We start from the raw sequence: 22,686 nt of genomic DNA on the forward strand, positions 1-22,686 counted from the left end.
TGATCTGTGCTTGGAATGACCTGTGCTTTTCTCAATCATTAGGAATGCTTCCCTCCTTCAGAGACCTACATCATACACCTGCTAGAAGAGAGACAAGTTCTTTCGCAGACTCTATTTAGAATTGAACTGGTATCCCATCATGTACAGTGGCCTTTCCTTTGTTGAGCGATTTCAGTTGCTTTTTTATTCCATGGTCACATAATTCAGTATCAGTCTTTTTAAGTCACTATAGGCACAATAAAAAGATTCACACAATCATAGCTTTCAGCCATTAAGGCTTTTGTCAGCAGTAGACACACACACACACACACACACACACACACACACAAGCACAACTAGCACACACGTCTGCAGTCTCAGGGAGCTGAAACTACACTGCGAGCAGCAGCTCAAGTGCATGATGGGAGTGGCGACTGGGTGGGGGTAAGGAGGAGGCTGGGGCGGGGAGGAGGAGGGACAGTATGGTGGGAGTGGTGGACAGTGAAGTGTTGCAGTATAGACGGAGGGCAGGAGAGAAGGTGCGGAGGGGTAAGGGGGTAAGTAGTGGAAAGGAGAGAAATAAAAATAAAAATAAATTAAAAGACTGGGTGTGGCAGTGAAATGATGGCTGTGTAGTGCTGGAATGGGAACAGGGAGGGGGCTGGATGGGTGAGGACAGTGACTAACGAAGGTTGAGGCCAGAAGGGTTACGGGAACGTAGGATGTATTGCAGGGAAAGTTCCCACCTGCGCAATTCGGAAAAGCTGGTGTTGGTGGGAAGGATCCATATGGAAAAGGCTGTGAAGCAGTCACTGAGATGAGGGGTTTCAAGTGTGGCAGCATGTTCAGCTACAGGGTGGTCCACTTGTTTTTTGGCCACAGTTTGTCGGTGGCCGTTCATGCGGACAGACAGCTTGGTGGTTGTCATGCCTACATAGAATGCAGCACAGTGGTTGCAGCTTAGCTTGTAAATTACATGACTGGTTTCACAGGTAGCCTTGCCCTTGGTGGGGTAGGTGATGTTAGTGACCGGACTAGAGTAGTAGCAACACAGTCATGAACCTTTCCTCCAGAAGCCTTAGTTCCACAGAAATATCAGTCCTTTCCAAAGGTCTCACCTTTTGCCCCACTCCCAAATTCAACCATGCAGGACTAGTTAAAGACCTTCTCTCCTTCTCCCAGGCCATACAGTGGAAACACTGTTTCGCCACCAACCCGACCAATCATACTCAACCAAAGACCAATATTGAACCTTGCCTAACTCAGTTCACTCCTCCATCCAACCATGATCCACCCCCACTGCCTCCAAACCACCCCCTGTTAATTTTCCAGAATTTCTTATCTTCGAACCTTGCCTCACCATCATTCCCCAAATCCCTCAACATGCATACTAACCTTACATCCACAGAAAGAACTGCAGCCTACCATCTAAAAACTGATCCCAATCTTATAATCCTACCTGCTGACAAAGGCTCCACCACCGTAGTTTTGAACTGCAAGGATTACGTGGCAGAAGGACTCCGTCAGCTGTCAGTTACTTCCACCTACAAACCATGCCACAGTGATCCCATTCCAGCAATCCAGCAGCATCTCTAGTCACTACTCAGATCCTTAGGCCCATCCCAGAAACTCTCCCCATAGTCCATCTCTCTACTTACCCCTACCACTCCCTGCACTCCCACCTTCTACATGCTTCCTGAAGTCCATAAACCCAACCACCCAGGACACCCCATTGTGGCCGGCTACTGTGCCCCCACTGAGAGAACCTCTGCTCTCGTAGACCAACACCTTCAACCTATTACCCGGAACCTATCCTCCTATATAAAAGATACCAACCATTTCCTCAACCGACTCCCCACAGTTTCTTTCCCTTTACCACATGGTGCCCTGCTCATCACTGTTGATGCCACCTCCCTGTGTCTTGTACTACTGGATGGATATTTAACATTGTTACTGCGACCTCCAAGGTCCAATATATATGTCCTTTTAATTTTATTTTTACCTCTAGACGTCATGATCTTCAACTTGCAACAGGGTAGCATGTGCTTAGCTTCACAGTATTCAGTGTATGACTAGTGCTGTAACATGTAGTTCTGTTTGATGCATGGCAATATACTTCAGTGTATTGATGACTCACAAGGATTGTGTGTCTTTTAATTCTAGTTTCTCCCATGGATGTTGATGGTGGTAGGTTTCAACTCTTTCATGCTCTAGTGACACCACAAGCTGTGTTTTAATTTTCATTATGTTCATTCAGCAATGTTTTGTGCTCACAGGTTTTATCATATACCTTGATTTGCATGTGCTGTCTGGGCTCGTCTTTTGACTGTGTTTCAGAGATGTATTAGTGATCATGTATGGTTCAGATCGGATGCCCATCTGTCATTTCATCCAAGGTTTTCTGAGGATTGACATATTTTTGCAAGCACTTGTACCTTGGAATTCATGGCATATGAAGTATTATTTTTTGATCACGTTTCTGTCTACTTTGTTCGGTAGGTTATGTTGACTAAGTAGTTTTATTCTAGATGCAGATATGACCTGAAGATATATCTCCAGGTCATGAAACTGGTCGTCACATAGTGAAAACATGATGAACAGCTATTGCGTATTTGGACTTACGCTCAATTTTAATGTAGACTATTTTACCATCTCTGATTTTAAATTGTTTAATTGTTGTTCGCAGGGTCACCCATGAATGTCTGTAAAAATACATTCTGACAGTTTGTCGTATGAGGAGAACATAAAAAATATTTTTAGTACAGTGATTTAATCAACTGTCCACATGAATCTGTACCTAATTTTTTTGCCCTTGTTGGATTATCATATTTGTAGCACAAAAAATATTTTTATCCCCCTGTTAACTTGCACAAATGAACCATGGACCTTGCCACTGGTGGGGAGGCTTGCGTGCCCCAATGATACAGATAGCCATACCGTAGGTGCAACCACAACGGAGGGGTATCTGTTGAGAGGCCAGACAAACGTGTGGTTCCTGAAGAGGGGCAGCACCCTTATCAGTAGTTGCAGGGGCAACAGTCTGGATGATTGACTGACCTGGCCTTGTAACACTAACCAAAACGACCTTGCTGTGCTGGTACTGCGAACGGTTGAAAGCAAGGGGAAACTACAGCTGTAATTTTTCCCGAGGGCATGCAGCTTTACTGTATGATTAAATGATGATGGCGTCCTCTTGGGTAAAATATTCCGGAGGTAAAATAGTCCCCCATTCGGATCTCCAGGCGGGGACTACTCAAGAGGATGTCGTTATCAGGAGAAAGAAAACTGGCGTTCTACGGATCGGAGCGTGAAATGTCAGATCCCTTAATTGGGCAGGTAGGTTAGAAAATTTAAAAAGGGAAATGGATAGGTTAAAGTTGGATATAGTGGTAATTAGTGAACTTCGGTGGCAGGAGGAACAAGACTTTTGGTCAGGTGAATACAGGGTTATAAATACAAAATCAGATAGAGGTAATGCAGGAGTAGGTTTAATAATGAATAAAAAAATAGGAGTACGGGTAAGCTACTACAAACAGCATAGTGAATGCATTATTGTGGCCAAGATAGACGCGAAGCCAACACCTACTACAGTAGTACAATTTTATATGCCAACTAGCTCTGCAGATGACGAAGAAATTGATGAAATGTATGGTGAGATAAAAGAAATTATTCAGGTAGTGAAGGGAGACGAAAATTTAATAGTCCTTGGTGACTGGAATTTGAGAGTAGGAAAAGGGAGGGAAGGAAACATAGTAGGTGAATATGGATTGGGGCTAAGAAATGAAAGAGGAAGCCGCCTGGTAGAATTTTGCACAGAGCATAACTTAATCATAGCTAACACTTGGTTCAAGAATCATAAAAGAAAGCTGTATACATGGAAGAAGCCTGGAGATACTAGAAGGTTTCGGATAGATTATATAATGGTAAGACAGAGATTTAGGAACCAGGTTTTAAATTGTAAGATATTTCCAGGGGCAGATGTGGACTCTGACCACAATCTATTGGTTATGAACTGTAGATTAAAACTGAAGAAACTGCAAAAAGATGGGAATCTAAGAAGATGGGACCTGGATAAAATGACTAAACCAGATGTTGTACAGAGTTTCAGGGTGAGCATAAGGGAACAATTGACAGGAATGGGGGAAAGAAGTACAGTAGAAGAAGAATGGGTAGCTTTTAGGGATGAAGTAGTGAAGGCAGCAGAGGATCAAGTAGGTAAAAAGACGAGGGCTAATAGAAATCTTTGGGTAACAGAAGAAATATTGAATTTAATTGATGAAAAGAGAAAATATAAAAATGCAGTAAATGAAGCAGGCAAAACGGAATACAAACATCTCAAAAATGAGATCGACAGGAAGTGCAAAATGGCTAAGCAGGGATGGCTAGAGGACATTTAAATTAGTAAAGGAGTTTTGCTATTTGGGGAGCAAAATAACTGATGATGGTCGAAGTAGAGAGGATATAAAATGTAGACTGGCAATGGCAAGGAAAGCGTTTCTGAAGAAGAAAAATTTGTTAACATCGAGTATAGATTTAAATGTCAGGAAGTCGTTTCTGAAAGTATTTGTATGGAGTGTAGCCATGTATGGAAGTGAAACGTGGGCGATAAATAGTTTAGACAAGACTAGAATACAAGCTTTCGAAATGTGGTGCTACAGTAGAATGCTGAAGATTAGATGGGTAGATCACATAACTAATGAGGAGGTATTGAATAGAACTGGGGAGAGGAGGATCTTGTGGCACAACTTGACTAGAAGAAGGAATCGGTTGGTAGGACATGTTCTGAGAGATCACCAATTTAGTATTGGTGGGCAGCGTGGAGGGTAAAAATCGTAGATGGAGACCAAGAGATGAATACACTAAGCAGATTCAGAAGAATGTAGGCTGCAGTAGGTACTGGGAAATGAAGAAGCTTGCACAGGATAGAGTAGCATGGAGAGCTGCATCAAACCAGTCTCAGGACTGAAGACCACAACAACAACAACATATAAAATTACAGGAACTGGAAATGTTGTAAGGTAGTGTTCCATCAAATCCTTATCAGGTTTCTGGAAATAAAAAATTAAAAAGATTTATTTTCCTAATTGTCTGCTGTTCTGCCAGTGGACATCTTGCTTGTCTTAACTTTCCTTCTCAACATACCGATCAGGATGAATCCAGCAAGAGGAGTGCTGTAACCATACCAGAGCCTCTAGACCTGTAATATTATGGGTGGAAGTTACCCTCTGAACAGAAGACCATTATAAGCATGTTATTTTTCCTAAGACATCAGATTGCATAACTTATGGGTGATGCATTCTACACAAGATTTTCAACAGAATTTTTATAGTTTGTCAGAATCAAAAATACATATGTTTTTGTGTTTACCAGTTTTAGTTTATTTAAAAAACCATCTCAAATCTAATTGTAAAATAAAAGTAAAATAAAATAATATTAAAAATGTAGATCCTGACAGACTGTAAATATCCTGTTGAAACAAGGAGCAACCAAAGTGTTCTAGAAGCAGCGTCTTCTTGTGTTAAAAAAGGATGATAAGTAAAATTTCCAACTTTTTAGATGTGGGTGTGGCTATCAAATTGTGTAACATTTGATATATAAAAATGTAATCCAAAAGTTGTAGTATTTCATAAAAACTTTAATTAATCAATCATGTGAGACTTCACTAAATACCCTCTATGGCACTGTACCTAAGAAAACAGAGTAACAAGTGTGATTATTCATTTTTGTATTATATTTTAACTGTTAATGTTTCATGTATTAAGACAATGTTGCAAAAATACATTAACCTATTTTAACATTTAATTTTCTCTACAAGATTTTCTTAACTATTGTTCTAAGCTCTGATATATTTTCAGGTGAAAAGCCATTCAAATGCAATGAATGCGACTACCAGACCTCCGACCACAATTCCCTCCGGCGTCACAAAATGCGCCACAGTGGAGCCAAGCCTTACAAGTGCCCTCACTGTACTTACGCTTGCATTCAGTCCAGTACATACAAGGCACATATAAAAACCAAACATCCAGGTATTTGTTATTATGTCAATGATTTTTTTCTGTTCTGCAAATTATCTTCATATTTAAGTAATATGGGCTATAAATGTCTTTTTCAGCTGTAATAAATATCCTAATTAGACCATATACATTTTGCTTTATTGTAAAGCATCTTTAGTGGTCTCTGTAACAGTGTAGTTTTTCTTACAAAGCTGTTTGTCAAGGCCATAAAAAGTTCTCATGTTTTAAATTACTGTTATTAAGTAGTATTAAATTACAATTATTACTCGTGATATTTTGCTTCTTATTTCTTCCTAATGTTCTTCCATACTTAGGTGTTCAATATTTTAGAACCTTGCACTGCACTAACATTGGATAGGTTTACGTTTTCATGTTGTGTACAGGCACTTACACCTCATGTTATTTGTTTTGATGTTGTGAGATACGTTCGTGGTTTTTTTTTTTTTTTTTTTCCTGTGGCTGTGGGAGTATGTTGGCTGCTCTGTGTGACACTTTTTGTGGTGACTAGAGGAATTGTTATTTATCTATTATATGTTTTATTTGTTTGAATAAAATGTTGTTCCTGAAGTTTGGTTATTTATTGTGTATTTCTTTTCTGCATATGCATTTTGATTTGGAAGTTTTTTAGTGTTAGGAGATACTTCATGCTGCTGAGTCTGATTACTTTCATATCTGTTTCTATTGTGGTTGATGGATGGTTTTCTTGTCACAGATGTTCTACAAATGTTGAATGGCTGGTGCCACCCTTCAATGCTCTTTTATATTCTTTATATCCCAAGGCACAATGGAAACAGATATGACCGTAATATCAGTATCACATGAAATATCCAACATACCCACACCACAGCACCATAGTAAAGTTGCACACATGGAAACACGAACGAAGTCGAAAAATGTGAGAGGAATAGCACAATATTCCAAAGTCACAGAAAACAAAACAAGTGATGATTGCATCTCACAACACCAAAACAAACAACACTAGGTGTAATTACATGTACACAACATGAAAACATAAACCAATCCAGAGTCAGTGAAGTGCAATGCTCTAAAAAACTGAACACCTATATGTGGAGGCACATTAGGATGGAGGAGGAAGCAAAATATTGTGAGTAATGATAATAAAATAATACTATTTAATAACAGCAATGTAAAACATAAAAACTGTTTATGATCTTGACATATTACTTTTTAAGAAAAAACAAATTGTTACAGTGACCACTGAAGATGCTTTAAAATAAAGCGAAACGTCTTTTGTCTAAGTGAGATATTTATTACATTTGCAAAAGGTGGTTATAATCTATGTTACCTGTATAACAACTACTTCAAAAGAAAAGGAGACACAGAAATGAAAAAGATGACATGTAACATATGTATCTTCTTATTATGTTGGTATAGTGCACAGTTATCAACCCATAGAAAACAAGCCAGTGTTGCAAGAAAATTTGCTGAAAAGCAGAAATCGAATTAAAACATACTGTCAAATCAGGAAATACATAAAAAATCTTAATTCAAAATATGACACATACTCAAAATACAGAAAGCAGAAGTGAATATTAATAATGTGCATGTCAGATGCGGACACTAATCTTCAATTAGTACCTTTACCAAGGAAAAAATAAAATAAAATAATAGTTGTGATTTGCAACACAGGGGGCAAGAAAAGGTCACTTCAAATTTTTAAAGTGCATGTAACTCACCAGCTCAATGGCTGTTAAGAAAATACTTCAATTTTTACTACAGGTGGTGTTCATCAGTTATCATCCAGTGCAACAAGTGCTGTGGACCATGTGGTGTGCTTTGGCACATATTAAAAAGTTTCAGTAGCAAGTAACTGTATCAGTAACATTGACATGTTTTAATATTTGCCAAAGGAATTTAAAAGATTTCCAGTACTTGTCACCTGACAATGTTCAGTGAATGTTACTAGTAGTGGAAATTAAAGCATTTTCTTAACAGCTGCTGAGGTGGTACTTTACATTTACCTTAAGGTATGCATGATGCAAAAAAAACTGTGTGTACAAAATTTTAGAGTGTTTAGAGAAGATAAAGAGAAACACTTTTATGTGACAAAAATGTCACAGATGCACTGTTTCTCTGATAGGGGTCCATAAAGGTTTCAACACTAGTAATGTTCAGAATTTGTCTTTAAACTGCTTTGTTTTAGAGATGTTGCTGACCTATGGATTTATTTTTGTGGGGTAAGATAAAAAATCTGTTGTACAAGGCACTCATAGATACTTCAGAAGAACTGGTAAACTGTTTGGTTGAAGCTGCAGCCATTATTCATGAAACACCAGGCTGTTTCAAGCACATTAATGTTCAGTTGCGCATTAATTTAAATGGACAACATTTTTAACAACACCTCTAAAATAAAATATGACTTCAATCCGACGCTGTCTCTGAACATCACTGACATCGAAACCTTCATAGTGCTCCTGGAAATAAAATGTTTCTGTTTATCTCCTATATACACACTAAAATTTAATGTGCTTAGTTTTCTTTTACATCCTGTTCGACCAGAACACCACAAAGTGAAACATGCATAAAATTATATTATGTCTTTCTGAACTTTGATCAGAAGATGCAAAATAACCGGTTTTAAATAAATCATGTATTCTGTATCTGCTACTTACATTTGTTACGTTATACAATGCTTGAAGTGATTTTTTCCCCTTTTGTTTTAGTCCATTTTCTCTTCACTTTTCTCTGTTTAGATATCTAGTTTCCTCTTCTGATGAAGAAACTGCTTTCAGATGTTATAAGCTACAATTTAAACATCTGTCTTATTCATGTATGACAGCCTTATTGCAGCTGTTTTAGTACAGTGTACATTACATAGACAACACAGAAATTATGTTTTCAAGTTGAGGAATTGGGTGAATAAAGTTATGTATTGGAACAGTTCTTTTGACCATTCAACATATCCCCTACAAATAATAATAATAGTTATTCTCATGAGTTTATTAAAAAATTGTCAGTACCCAGCATAACAGTGAATGTCTGATATACATTACATATAGGAAGCTAATAGGTCAATGGTTTTGTGTCTTGTCTGTCCCCCTTTTTTTTTAATGCAGATAATGACAGCATTCTACCAGTTTTTGAGGAATTCTCTTCTTTTATAAATATTCTGTAACTAACTTTGGAAGTTCAAACAACAGTAAATTGAGGTTGGAATAACAACAGTGCTATGAAAAGGACACGTAGCTACTTCCCAAATAGTTCAATGTATTTTTTTCATAATATTGTAATATTGGAAGTTCCCTCTGTGTAACTTTGCCTCCAACTTTAAACTTTAGAAACTATATAATATCCAGGTGACTTTCCTTTTGACACACTCTCAACAGGCATAACGTAAATCTGGTATTTCTTCCTGATGTCATTATTATCAGTCTTAATTACCTATATTTCTAATTCATATTTTGAATGACACAAACATTGAAAGATATGTAGGAATTCTTGTTCAATTTTCTCTCTATTATTGTTTTCTTTAAAAATTTAATTCTAATCTTTGTCTTGCTAATGTTGCTGAGCACTTGGTGTTCCACCAGAATATTTTCTGCCTTGGTATAGTGCTGTGTTCAGCATCATTAATTGCAATGAGTCGTTCCTTATAGCGTTCTTGACCAGAAAGTCTTGTATCTATACCTGTTACTCTCTCTAACATGCATTTCACCCATTCAACTTTTTATGTTCCAACCACTGTTTCTATAATGTTTACTGAATAAAGTAGCCACATTACTAACTTCTGTGATTATTATTATTATTATTATTATTATTATTATGGTCTGATTCTAACAGCCTTACTTCTTTGCCTCACTATTAAAATCTGCCAAAGCAGTTGTGGGATCAATGTTGATGAGCAATTATTAATTATGTACACCCACTTATGTGTGTGGTCAGGATTGGAAAGTGATGTTGGCTTGTAAATGAAATATGGTACTCACGTTCAGAATAAGAAACTGTATCAGCTCACGGGGATTGCGTGGCGAGGTTTGCCAGGGGGACGAGAGAGGGCAGCACCAGTAGCCCCTCACCCACATTGGAGGAAGAAGGGAAATTCAAGTGCAAATATTAAGTCGAAGCCATTTAGCATCTGCTCTATGCGGCGGCTCTGAACACAGCAGAAAGAGACTTTTTTTGGCCACAGCTCCAAGAGCCATTAGTATCACAAGTTAAGTAATCTTGCAACATGTTTTGATTGACAAGGCAGCTTTACTAACGATCATTCAGCCTGTTCTGTCGTGAGCTGTTCGACTGTTGTCACATCAGCTGAAAGGTGAGGGATGAAAAAGGCAGCCGCATTGTGAAATTTAAATAATAAGAATTTCTTGCTTCAGGGGTGTGGAAGCATGTTGTACTTATCCCTCCCTGAATGGATGCACCACAGGTGAATTAGACAATCTTAATGGGACCATAAATCAAGGGGTAACAATATTTTAAGTTCATTTAAGTATTCAATGAAATATGAGTACAATTATTATGCCATTGTGTGGTGACCACAGTTGGCAGCAGGTGACTGTGATGACAGCGAGGTTTCAAAGGTAGACAAAGCTGGTTTCATAGTCAGTTTTTAGGAGTAACAGGAACTGAAAAACTCATATGACAAGGATTATAACTTAACATAAAAATATTTAATACATGGTTTCAGGTTGGTTTTTAGGATTAATAAAGGAGGTGAATAATCAATTTCTAGTGGTAATGGACTCAATGTGATTTGCAATAGAATAGGGGTTGTGTGACATTGAAAAGCCTCCTCCACAGACTGCAGTTGGTCTTTTTAAGATTACATGAACACACAATGTCCATTTTCCTTACGTTGACTGGGTAACTATCAGGGTTTCGCCAGTTGGTTACCAATGTGACAATAAAGCATACCAATATCACAGAACAGAGTTTTTTAACACAGTAGTTCATTCTAATTGTAATCAGGATCTGCGGAAGGCACCAAGTCGACTTGTCTGATTGAATCTTTTTGAGCGTCAAATGGAGTGGCATATATAATTAAATAGACTTAACTAACAAGAGTGTAAAATGACTCAACTACAGAACATGACACTTTTCATTTGCATTAATGTGTCTTATATACAAGAAACAATCCAATTAGATTAAACACCTGAGGGGTGACAGAAAGATTGTAAAAATAACTCTTGAAAAACATTGAATGAACAAATAAGCACAAGTAATAAAAGAATATTTCTTAAAATAGTCACAAAAGTAAGTAGTTCATTAGACAAATATGGACTAACAGTTTTTATTGAAGTAAACAATTCCATGTGAAATTACAAAATTTCCTTTCATGACAGTAGAAAAATAAAAGTCATAACTAAATTTTACAATTAACCATCAATGATAAAATGCACCAGAGTTGTAAAAATTGTTTATTTCTAAAAAGGAAAGTACAACCTGGTTTCAGGACATGTGTCCTATCTTCAGGTGCATCTGCAAAAATTGGCTAAAATGGCAAACAGTTAACATCTTAGAAAAAATTGGGTTTATGAAATGTAAAATTAATAACCCTGAGAAGGCACTTAAGGAACAAGCAGAGTTAAAGCATGGAGGCATACTTAATAACTACATCCAATACTTTCAGTGTATTACAGCCTGGTAAAATTGTTCTGTGTGTTCCAATTATAAGGCATCTGTATGTCTTCCTTTCACGATTGCACCCTGTATTTGGGGCCTGTGGACCACAGCATGTTTATGTGCTTTCTTGTTGAAGGTTACTATGTTAGTTATTGCTTTTATTGTTTTCAGTGATTTTTATTATTTTGGTTTTATTTTTAATTTTACTGATATGGTCAGTGCTGCTGTGAGCAATGTTCCTTAAAAATCTTTCATTGTGCTTTTTATTGTAATGATTATTCTTACTGTGAATAATATTGCTCTTAATGTGATCAATATTGCTCTAACTTAGCTGCTTCTACTGTAATTGCTGATAGCCTATAAATGTTTAATAGGTTTTTATCCATTTGCATTAGTTGCTGCCTATAAATGTTTAATAGGTTTTTATCCATTTGCATTAGTTGCACCATGGCTTTGTATGGGTACAAAGAGTGGCATTGGAGAAATTATGTCAATTTACTTTTGATGGATCCTATTGGTTGGTTTGCAGGGTATTCAAGTGCAGACGTGGTAATCTGTTATTCTTGCCTCGCTGTTACATGAGAGAAGTTAGCTTCCACTTCAGTGGATGCTGGTTTGTGGTTTCTCGGACTTGTTTCTAGCAGTTTCATTAATACAAATTTTGACTATCAGATGGGGTGAGCCATCCACTTGCCCGATTATGGGCACATGGCCGCTCCCAGCAGCATTTTAACTTCAGGTTGTGCTTGATATGGGTATGATGAGTGTATATGCAGCAGTGGTGAGTTATAAATTTTACTCAGGGGGTTCCACTGTGTTTTCACACATGCCTACAGGTGCACTGTGTATATAACACCCTGTTTTGGACATTTCATGTTCAAAAGACCACCTACCTGTTTTCGTGCAAGTCCATGTGTGGCATGCCCTTAGCCATGGGACATTAGAAGTTACATAATTGAGATTTGGGAAGTCGTCCCATTAATACTTTCTATTTGATTCAATGTTGGTTTCCGCTCTATTAATTGGGGACCTTTGTCATTTAATGTAGGTCCTCCTCTTTGAGAAGCTTTCTGGCAGATATAGCGTTGAAGAGGGTATCTTGTTCTATGCCATGTACCAGGAATGCTCTGTTTTAAGCTATTTTAACCTCAGTTGTGCATCCTTTATGGACTCACATTTTAATGTACATACAGCGCTTTTTTTGAAGAATTTCTGTTGGTTCTCTTCAGTTTTTTTTATGTTAATGATGTGAATAGGTGTTATTATTGATTTATAATTTTGCATATGAAGATGGGACATAGATGCTGAAACCAAGTTTTGCTTTCCTTTTTAGAAACAAATTATTTTTACAACTCTAGTGGACTTTATCATTGACAATAATAAATAACGACAGTTGTGGATGTCCCATAAATAGAAACGTTTTACTGTTCACTCTGGTACAATTCATTGGAACTAGGCCAAGGCATGTAATCACATGGAGTGTCTGTACGCATTCTACTATGTAGCTTGCGCATGAAACAGTAGTATGTAGTCATGCTCAGTATCAGAATAGCAAGCAGGGTGGAAGTTATCACAGGAACAGTTACATTAAGTAAAATATCATGCTAGTGGAATGCCTGAACATGGGCAGCAGCTTGATCTAGTGTGATTTTTTGCTGCTGCTGATCCAAAGATTTGAGCAGTACGGTGTTGTTAGTATCCAGGAGAACTGATAAGACAAGATGTGTGCTGAGAGAGAACTTAAATTCCAGAATAAATAACAAGAATGGTGTAATATTAGCATTCACAGTTTCTGTCAATTGTGTGGGGAACCAAAATCCAGGGCCAAGGATTTTGTAGATGGATGGTTCAACAGAATTCCTGTTACTCAGCATTACTCGTAATGTGTTAGAAAATGTGTTTGGAGTGAAATTCTGATTGTAATACACAAGTGAATCCAGAATGGCGTATTGAATGGCACATAAATAGCTGTTTCTTAAGTGGTGTAGCTAAGGTTGCCTTACTTTGACTATCAGTTGGGAACACGGTGATTGTTTGGTTTCTGGTCATAACAAAAGTTTCACAAAGAAGTGTTGTTGTATGAAGTTAAATTGGAACAAATGTAGTTTTGAGCTGTACTGGCAACTCCATCAGACAAAGCTGTAGACATCTGTCGATCTCAGCTGACATTAGTCATTTGTTTGCCTAACTAAGTACTTGTGAGTAAATTTCCAGGGAATGGGAATGTGTAAAACATATATCCTTTCAGTTTACAATTCAGACAAGAGGGAGGTATCCTCAAGTCAAGAATAAGTTTGAGGTAATCTTGAATCAGCTTTACAATAATATGGTTATAATAAAGTGGTATAAAACTAGAAGTGAGGGGTATATCATTGGAAGACAGAGGGGTGGGGGGGAGTCATAGTTGTGTTGACGTATTCATAAGGGTATGAAGCAAGGATTCAGCAGGAATTAAAATCGAACTCAGCTTATTTTGCAGGCCAGTCTGTATTGCCAACACTAATATATCCACTAGTGCATGAAAGAAGTTGGTGTTGAAAACACAGCTTGTAATACACAAAATACCATTAAAGTTTCCATTATGTTACAAAGTTGCTTTTGAACATAATCTATATCTAGATTTATTATGTCATGGAGGATTTCGTAATGAGATAGTAACTGGGTGGGGACCAGTTTAATTAGTTGCATATGTGACAGTAAGCTGTCTGCACTATGTTCCAAGAAGAAGCACAGGCTACGAAAGACAATGAATTGTGTCATTCAAGTGTAAACAAAGACAATGAATTGTGTTGCCAGTGTCTACTTGGAGCAGTTCTGGGTTGCACTTATTCAGCGTTCATTGAACAATAGTGACTTTTGGTGTACTCCCTTGTAGCATAAGTTTTCAAATTTCGAGCACTTTGGTGTGTGTCACCCCAAGAATTTTAATGTCTATGCTTCCAAAAATTTCTATGCTCACTTGCAAAATTTGTGAATCACTCATTTGAGATAAACTGTGATTCACATGTGTCTGTTCATCATCAAAAATAATTATTTGTTAATGGAGCCACTAAAAAATATCTCCTCTTAAAAAATCCTTCTTTACCTCTGTCCAAATGATTTTCCCTGAACCGCCGATATTTTGTCGGCATACAGGTAGTTTAACTTCAACACTGTGTTACGTGCTTTAGTGGCTTGTTGGAATGTGACTATTCGTTCTGGACTCCCTCGTGTCCAAATAAGGGGAACATTACTCAGAGTGGTAGGCATTTCCCCCAATTTGGGCTTTCTGTGCTTGGAAGTTAAATGTGCTTACCTAGGCATCGAAATAGTAGTTGTGTGTCCTTCTATTCTAGTTCCACATTTTGTGAACCTATTGGGTAAATTACCATTTTCCCCAATCCACTCAGTCTACAATGTGGCTGTTTTACTTCTTGACCATGAGATATAATAACAGTACACATATTTGTGTTCCTATATCAGTGATAAAGGTTGATTGTCTAACATTGATTTCACCTTGCAAAGTTACGTTTGCCACTTCAGCAAGTCCTACCTCTCTTACCAGATTTGCTTTGCAGGAGGAGAGCAAGGGGTAGCGGCAGAACTGCTCCCTTTCATATTTCTCGTATTTGGATTGTTTCAAGCATCTCGGTACCCTGTTTGATTAGCCAAGCAGCGCTGTAGAGATGGCCAATTTGCTCTCTCGTGTCCAATCTTTCTAGAATAGGCATATGATAGTGGCAAACACTCTGGAGTATTGCGGGACTGGGCGTTTGCAATGAGTGCAATTCATTTTGGCAATGAGTGCACATCTAGTGGTGTTTACCCTGATGGAAGACTATACAAATTGCCCGGTATCCTCACATAAAATTGTGGGTCATGCGACCTCCCTTCGTGTGCTTGGCAAAGCACACTTTACCTCAGCACGTACCCATGGTTCAGCCCCACAAATAAATACATCTACACAGTGAGCTTCTGCTTTGCTGAGTAATACCTTATTCCTTTTGTTGCTTTTGCCTACTACATATGTATTAAGTGATACAATTCTTATTCTGTCAGCAAAGCTCTCTGAATCATCTCTGGAATTTTGATACATGGTGGGGAGTTGTTTCTATAGCAACTAATGCTAGGCTTATCTCCATATCTATCCGCTAGTCCTTTTGCAAAGACATCAAATGCCTTGGTATTTTTCTGCCCTTCCACAGAATTTACATAATTGCAAGCCTCTCCTTGTAACTTCATGTTGTAAATGTCTAACAACACCATATGTGAACAGTTTCCCTATATCTGTTAAATTTATTATGAAAGTACAGACATTTTCTGCTCGTTTACTTATGGTGCTGGGAATCAACAAACATTTCCTAATGCCTAATTAAGGTGCCTTTGCAGGTCCTCATTCTCCACCCGGAGTTGTTCCATCCAAGCTAGCAGTTCTGGAGCCATCTCTAACTGTCCCTGTTACAGTGTTGTGGACATAGATTACAGACATCAAACAAGCAAAAGACTTCAGCAGCAGCTCTCGGGGACATCCCTGGCAGTGTCTCCCTAATGGCAGAGCTCACGACTCAATCTGTCGAGTGATGAATGGCAGTGTGGCAGCATCGAGCGGTGACGTGACGGTAGCACCCAGAGTGATGCGGCCTGGTGGGAAGATGGCAGAGGAGATGGGTCAGGTCAAATGCACTCACACAGCTGCGGTATTGTTGGTGGCAATGAGTAGACTGCAGTAGGCAGCCCGGACTGACTGGGCTAAACACTCATCCATTACATCACAGTGCAGCTGGACAGCCCTGCACGATTGTTTCATGCATCTGCCTGTGTCGTACTAATTTGTATGCGACACCTCAAAGCCAGAAATGGTGAATTTGACATCCTTATTCTGTCACCAGTTTGTACATACACTTGAGGTTATAGTCGGGATTGGAATGCAGTGCGTGCTAGTTAAGTAGTATAATCTTCATAAAAAGAAACCGTATCAGTTTATTTGCTCATTGGGATTACGTGGAGAGGATTGCTATGGGGACGAGTGAAGGTAGCTCCAATAGTCCCAGACCCACCTCAGAGGAGAACGGAGATGCGAAGGTGAAGAAGTCTAAGCCATTTAGTTCCTGCTGTAGGTGGCGGCTCTGAACAGAAGAGAGGGACGTTTTTTTGGCTGCAGTACCCAAGTCAAGTGATCTGGTCAGTTATTGCATCAGCTGCAAGGCAACAGGTGAAAAGGTAGCCTCTTTGCAAAATGTAAATAATAAATATTTCTCACATTAGTTGCCTGGGGGCCCCTTGTACTATTATAACTGCATTATAATACTCTGTGATAGTTAACAAATTAGTTCCTCATCACAGTGAATACATACAAATTATGTTACCCTACATCTTCCATTATCATGACGTCTGCCACATTGGTGCAGTGTCTCTTACATTGTTTACTGGTATGACCATAATGTAAGCAATTATAGCAGATTTTCGCTGTTGGAATATGGGGTGACATTTCGCATCTGGAATCATAAATAAAAACATGTTGTAAAGTTTCTGGCTATCAAACATTAGTATGCAAGTCCACAATTACTTTTCAGCCTGCCTCTTATCTTGACCTATTAATTTTGTTAGCCTCCTAAAATGTATTATTTTTACCTTGGGATATCAGTTCAGCTAACAATCCATCTTCAGATATATGTACCTGCACACTTTTGATGCATCTTGTTTATATATTAAGTGCTTTGGGATAAAAGCTTTTTATTTTTTTTTTCAGAAATTCCCTTGGATTGAAGAATAGAACTGGCAATTACTAAATCGTTTAATTATACATTCAATCCATTCTTTTCTGCTAGTGAAATATATATCACTTTAATACAAGGGATAGCAAAATGTATTCATTTCCCAATAACCATGGGATGAAGGTTGCCAGTGTTAGAATTCTTACTCTCTGTATATACCATGGCATATCAGCTCTATTTCCCATCACTGAAATGTCTGCAATTAAGGTTCACGTCATTACCAGAACTATCTTCTACACCCAATGTATTTTACGTTATGTACTCATTGCGTTCCCAACTGCTTCACCGACATTGGTCAATAGTGACTATGAACTACCACTGACACCTGGAGCTGGCAGTGATATGAAGGGGTGTCCTCCATCATTTTGGCTGCGGTACATCAACAGCAGCAGCTGTTACTTGGTTCTTGAAGTTTCCTCTCCTCTTGTTATATTTGTGTGATGCGAGACATGAATTGAAAACTGTTTTCCCAATAAGCACAGTCACAACACAAAAGCCCCACATTTCAAGTGGAATCACTGAGTAACTTAAGACAGTTCTCAACTGTTTGTATTGTTCCGCATAAAAAAGTAAGTTTTTGATTTGAGAACATACAAGCAATACCCAAAAGCTAATTAGTAAGTCCATATTTCATAGCTCGTATTCATAACAACATAAATGATGTAAATGAATTTTCCTTTTAGAGTTGTATTTGTGAATACATCTATTATTCTCAAACTACAGTGAATGGTTGAGAACAAATTCCATCACTGAATAAATATACTGTGAGACAGCGGACAATATTCCCAATTGCTTAAAGATGCCCACAAGATGTACATTTGTGAAAACTTTACATAATTCTAATTACTTTCTTTTGTTCAAAGATCTCCCACTCCCCCTCCCCACTTAAGTGAGGAGTTACTGACAAATAACATCCTGTAGAACATCAGTGAATGAAAGTATGCAGAACGTGTTAACTTGCTGACTTCTAGGTCCCCAATGTTGGCAATCATTCCTGTGGCAATAGTAGTTGAACCTAAATGCTTTGCCAGGTTAACTATATGATTTTCCCAATTTATGGTTTTACCAGTGTGCACACCCAAATGCATTCTTGAACATTTTACAGCAATGTCCTGCATCCTGCTTCTTAAATAGGAACTAAATCAGTCATGTTCTAAACTGTGTATGTAAAAGAGAGAGCTAATACAATATTATAGCAACAAAAATAATCAGTTTTTTAAAATATTACATAAATATATAGATAAAAAATCTACTCACCAAGTGGCAGCAGCAGAAATTGCATGTAGAAGTTAAGGAAATTTGCAGGCTTCTGGACCCAGAGGCTCCTTCGTCTGGCAAAAGGGTTGAAGGGTAAGGAAGAGGGATAAAAGAAAATGACTGGCAAGGTTTAGGAAATGGGTAGAGTTTGGAAAAATCGACTATGGCCCCGGATCGAGGAAGACTTAACAGACGGGCTGAGAAGTCCGTCAAGTCTCCACCAATGCAGGGTTCTGGGTGACTTTTCTGAATTCTCCCCATTTCCTAAACCGCTATAGAATATTACGATTGATACAATCAAATACTTTTGATAAGTCACAGAAAATCCTAACTAGTGACATTTTATTTTTTAAAAATTTGTGCCCAGCAGCAGTATAATAGCTGCCTCAGTAAAGGAGTTTGAAGCTCTCATCTTTTTGGTTTCAGCTTTCTTGTTTCATTTGATATTTTCTTTTCTTTTTCTCTCTTAATACCTGCAATGTCTTTTGCTGGTTGCAAAAGTGCCTTTGTTAAATGATAATTGGCCCTTTCCTGTATCCTTGTATAACCTCCATATTCTAAGACATTGACCTTGTTGTTTAATTTAATGTAGTGTACAATCCAATTCTTAACTAAACTTGCATAATCTATTTTGCTGGTTTCCTGCCTGATGAGTCTGTTTTTATTTATTTATTATTTTTTAAAGCTGTGTATATAATGCAGCATATTGAAGTATTTTTCCTCTTGAATTAATTCACTAATTAATTGCTAACCCACATGTACTAGTATTAGTATGTACTTAATTTTTTTAAAAATGCCTTAACATATAATGTTGCATGAAAATGCTTTACTTAAACAAATAACTTTGTTGTATCCTCCTCATCCACAGGTCTAGATAATGGCTTGATGTTTAGCTGCAACGAATGTAATTTTCATACAGTGAAAGAAGATAATTACTTGGCACATTTGGGAGAGCACAAACTGGGCACATTTCCTGCCAACAAGAAGTTGAAGAAATTGCAGGAGGAGGTAACATTAAAAGAGAACGATTTTCAATGTTGCTTCTGCATGGCATATGTCATCCTGCACCAGAGCATAAATGAGAAATACTTAACTGTTGTCTAATTATTGTTGTATGAGTCATACCACACACCTTAATAGTAATAAAAAAATGAATACAGAAAGCAGAAATGCATAAATGAGAAGGCAGAGATCAAAATGATACAGGATCTGCAGGGATGTGGAATGAGGTATATATTAACAAAGAGAAGTAGCCAACTTGTGTAGAATTATATTATTATTGTTATTCTGCAATACATTACTTGTACTTGAAAAGGCTACAAGTGAATGTAACACAACTGCAAGAAAGGCCACTGCTTCGTCAACTGTGCGAAGCAAGTGCTCCTGATGTACTACTTCGTGCTTAGCATTTGGACTCGTACACTAATAGCTGTCTAATTATGGCAGTCATTACCACATTGAACAGGATTGGGGAGAAGAGAAGTTTGTGGCACAACTTGACCAGAAGACGGGATCGGTTGGTAGGACATGTTCTGAGGCATCAAGGGATCACCAATTTAGTATTGGAGGGCAGCGTGGAGGGTAAAAATCGTAGAGGGAGACCAAGAGATGAATACACTAAGCAGATTCAGAAGGATGTAGGTTGCAGTAGGTACTGGGAGATGAAAAAGCTTGCACAGGATAGAGTAGCATGGAGAGCTGCATCAAACCAGTCTCAGGACTGAAGACCACAACAACGACGACAACAACAACATTACCACATATGATCTAGTAAACAATGTTTTGGTGGAACTAAATTAGAAAAAAAGTCCTGTAGCCCTTTTCTGCGTCCTTCTCGAAGTTCCGTGTACAATAAAATTTCATGTAGGAACCTAAAACGTTATACTACCCTTGGGTCTATGGAATGACCAATGTATCCAAACCAAGTAGATAACATCACATCTTACATACCCCAATTGAAGGATCTTGCAATTCTTACACACACACACACACACACACACACACACACACACACACACACACACACGAACATTTATGCTTTAATACTATTTGCAGCTAAAACTAAAAATGAATATAGATTGTGTGCCGTATTCACAGCCTTAAAACAAGGCTCATTAACTTAAAAGTAGAATACAGTATACTTCCTTGTCAAGGACTGAAAGTAGGTTTTGGTATTTTGATCTAATGGTCCTCAACAAGTTGACTGTAGCCTCGAAAGAAATTAGGGATGCATGAAATTCAAGGAATTCAAGGTAGAATTAAAAATGTGAACCTTTGTTACTCTGTCCACAAAGCTTCTGAATATTTAGATTTGAAGATGGAACACTCCAGTATTAATCATAAATGTGCCTCCAATCTAGGTACATAAGTGCTTGAAAATTATTCACAAAAGAGCTGCTGATTCTGCAGCTATGTTGGTAACTATTCTGCTTTCTTGATCATCTTTAATGACTATTCCTATAATTTAGCTGTCACCAGTTCTTCGTGTTTTAAGACTAACTGAACATTAAAAATGACCAGTGAAAATGCACTGTAGATGACACTTACCAAACCTCATTACAAACTTTATATGTACAGGCAGTGCTTCTGTCGCATGTCAGTCAATGTATACGAAATGCAATTTACAATTGATTATGTCAGTGATGCACATTTCTGTCGAGAATTGCATTAATTTCTAGGTTGTCTACCATTTAACCCTCACAACTTTTTGTCACACTTATGGAATAATAAGAGCATTGAATTTGTCTCGTAAAAAAAAACCCTATTTCAGATAAAAAAGTTGACTGCCATATCTCCTCCAACTGCCCACATACAGTCTACTAACACTATTGTGTGAACAGGATTGGGGAGAAGAGAAGTTTGTGGCACAACTTGACCAGAAGACGGGATCGGTTGGTAGGACATGTTCTGAGGCATCAAGGGATCACCAATTTAGTATTGGAGGGCAGCGTGGAGGGTAAAAATCGTAGAGGGAGACCAAGAGATGAATACACTAAGCAGATTCAGAAGGATGTAGGTTGCAGTAGGTACTGGGAGATGAAAAAGCTTGCACAGGATAGAGTAGCATGGAGAGCTGCATCAAACCAGTCTCAGGACTGAAGACCACAACAACAACGACAACAACAACATTACCACATATGATCTAGTAAACAATGTTTTGGTGGAACTAAATTCACATTTATTGTGAAGCAATTTTGTCTGTCACCATAAGTGGCTGAGTTATTCTGTGTTATGCCTTACCTTACACTATTCAGTAGTGCTCATTGCAGTATTGAGGTTGGGTGAATGGCAGGAGATATGTACAGAAAATGGAAGTCACACTCTTGGAAAACTAGCTACTTATAGTGCAGGATGATATTATATCAGGGGAATATAAGTACATTTTCTTTGTTCATAGTGCAACATCCAAATTGAGCCCAATTGAGATATCTGTTCACAGTTGAGAGTTTGGGAATGCAAAACAACTAACAACATTGCTCAAATACCTCACGAAAGAATCTGCATCACAAGAGGTCTGTGTCCTTAGACTTAATAAGTGTCATGTAAGGTGTAATGCTCTAGATGTTCTTAATGGCTTCTTAAATACTGTAACAACTTGAAATTGATAAATAAACAATGTTGTGAGTATTCAGTTACATGGGATATTTCTCAATTTATCTTTTGCTCATATCCAGAGAAATGTACCTGCCTTTCCCTTGTACACAGCCAGCATAATTATTTCAATTTGCATCATAAAATGAAAGAAGAAAGTTTAGAATTTGACACCCCATTGTCAAGAAGGTATGGTCATTAGAGTCAGAGCACAAGTTCAGATCTTAGATTCTGAAAGGAAGTCAGACGTGTTCTTTTCAAAGGAAGCATTCTGGCATTTACCTTAAGCAATGTAGGAAAACCTAAATCTTGATGGCTTAATGCCTACAGCCAACTTGCTGAACATCATTAGACAGGAATACAAATCATGTTCTCAATCTTTGACAGTGAAGCATAGCTAATGTTGTTGTTGTTGTTGTCTCCATGCTATGCTATCCTGTGCAAGCCTCTTCATCTCTGAGTAACTACTGCAACCTACATCTTGGGAAACTGCTTACTGTATTCAT

At 37.9% G+C, this 22,686-nt stretch overlaps 1 protein-coding gene across 1 annotated transcript in view; it reads left to right on the forward strand.

Annotated features, from left to right (window-relative positions):
- LOC124802467 overlaps nucleotides 1–22,686 on the forward strand; it is a 109,554-nt gene that overhangs the window by 82,218 nt on the left and 4,650 nt on the right. Inside the window, exons 8-9 of the mRNA XM_047263257.1 lie at nucleotides 5,835–6,005; nucleotides 19,458–19,597. Coding sequence (XP_047119213.1) covers nucleotides 5,835–6,005; nucleotides 19,458–19,597 — 311 coding nt within the window. The remainder of the gene's footprint in view (nucleotides 1–5,834; nucleotides 6,006–19,457; nucleotides 19,598–22,686) is intronic.

The sequence above is a fragment of the Schistocerca piceifrons genome, chromosome 6 (assembly GCF_021461385.2).
Source record: "Schistocerca piceifrons isolate TAMUIC-IGC-003096 chromosome 6, iqSchPice1.1, whole genome shotgun sequence".
In the NCBI taxonomy this organism is placed as follows: Eukaryota; Metazoa; Arthropoda; class Insecta; order Orthoptera; family Acrididae; genus Schistocerca; species Schistocerca piceifrons.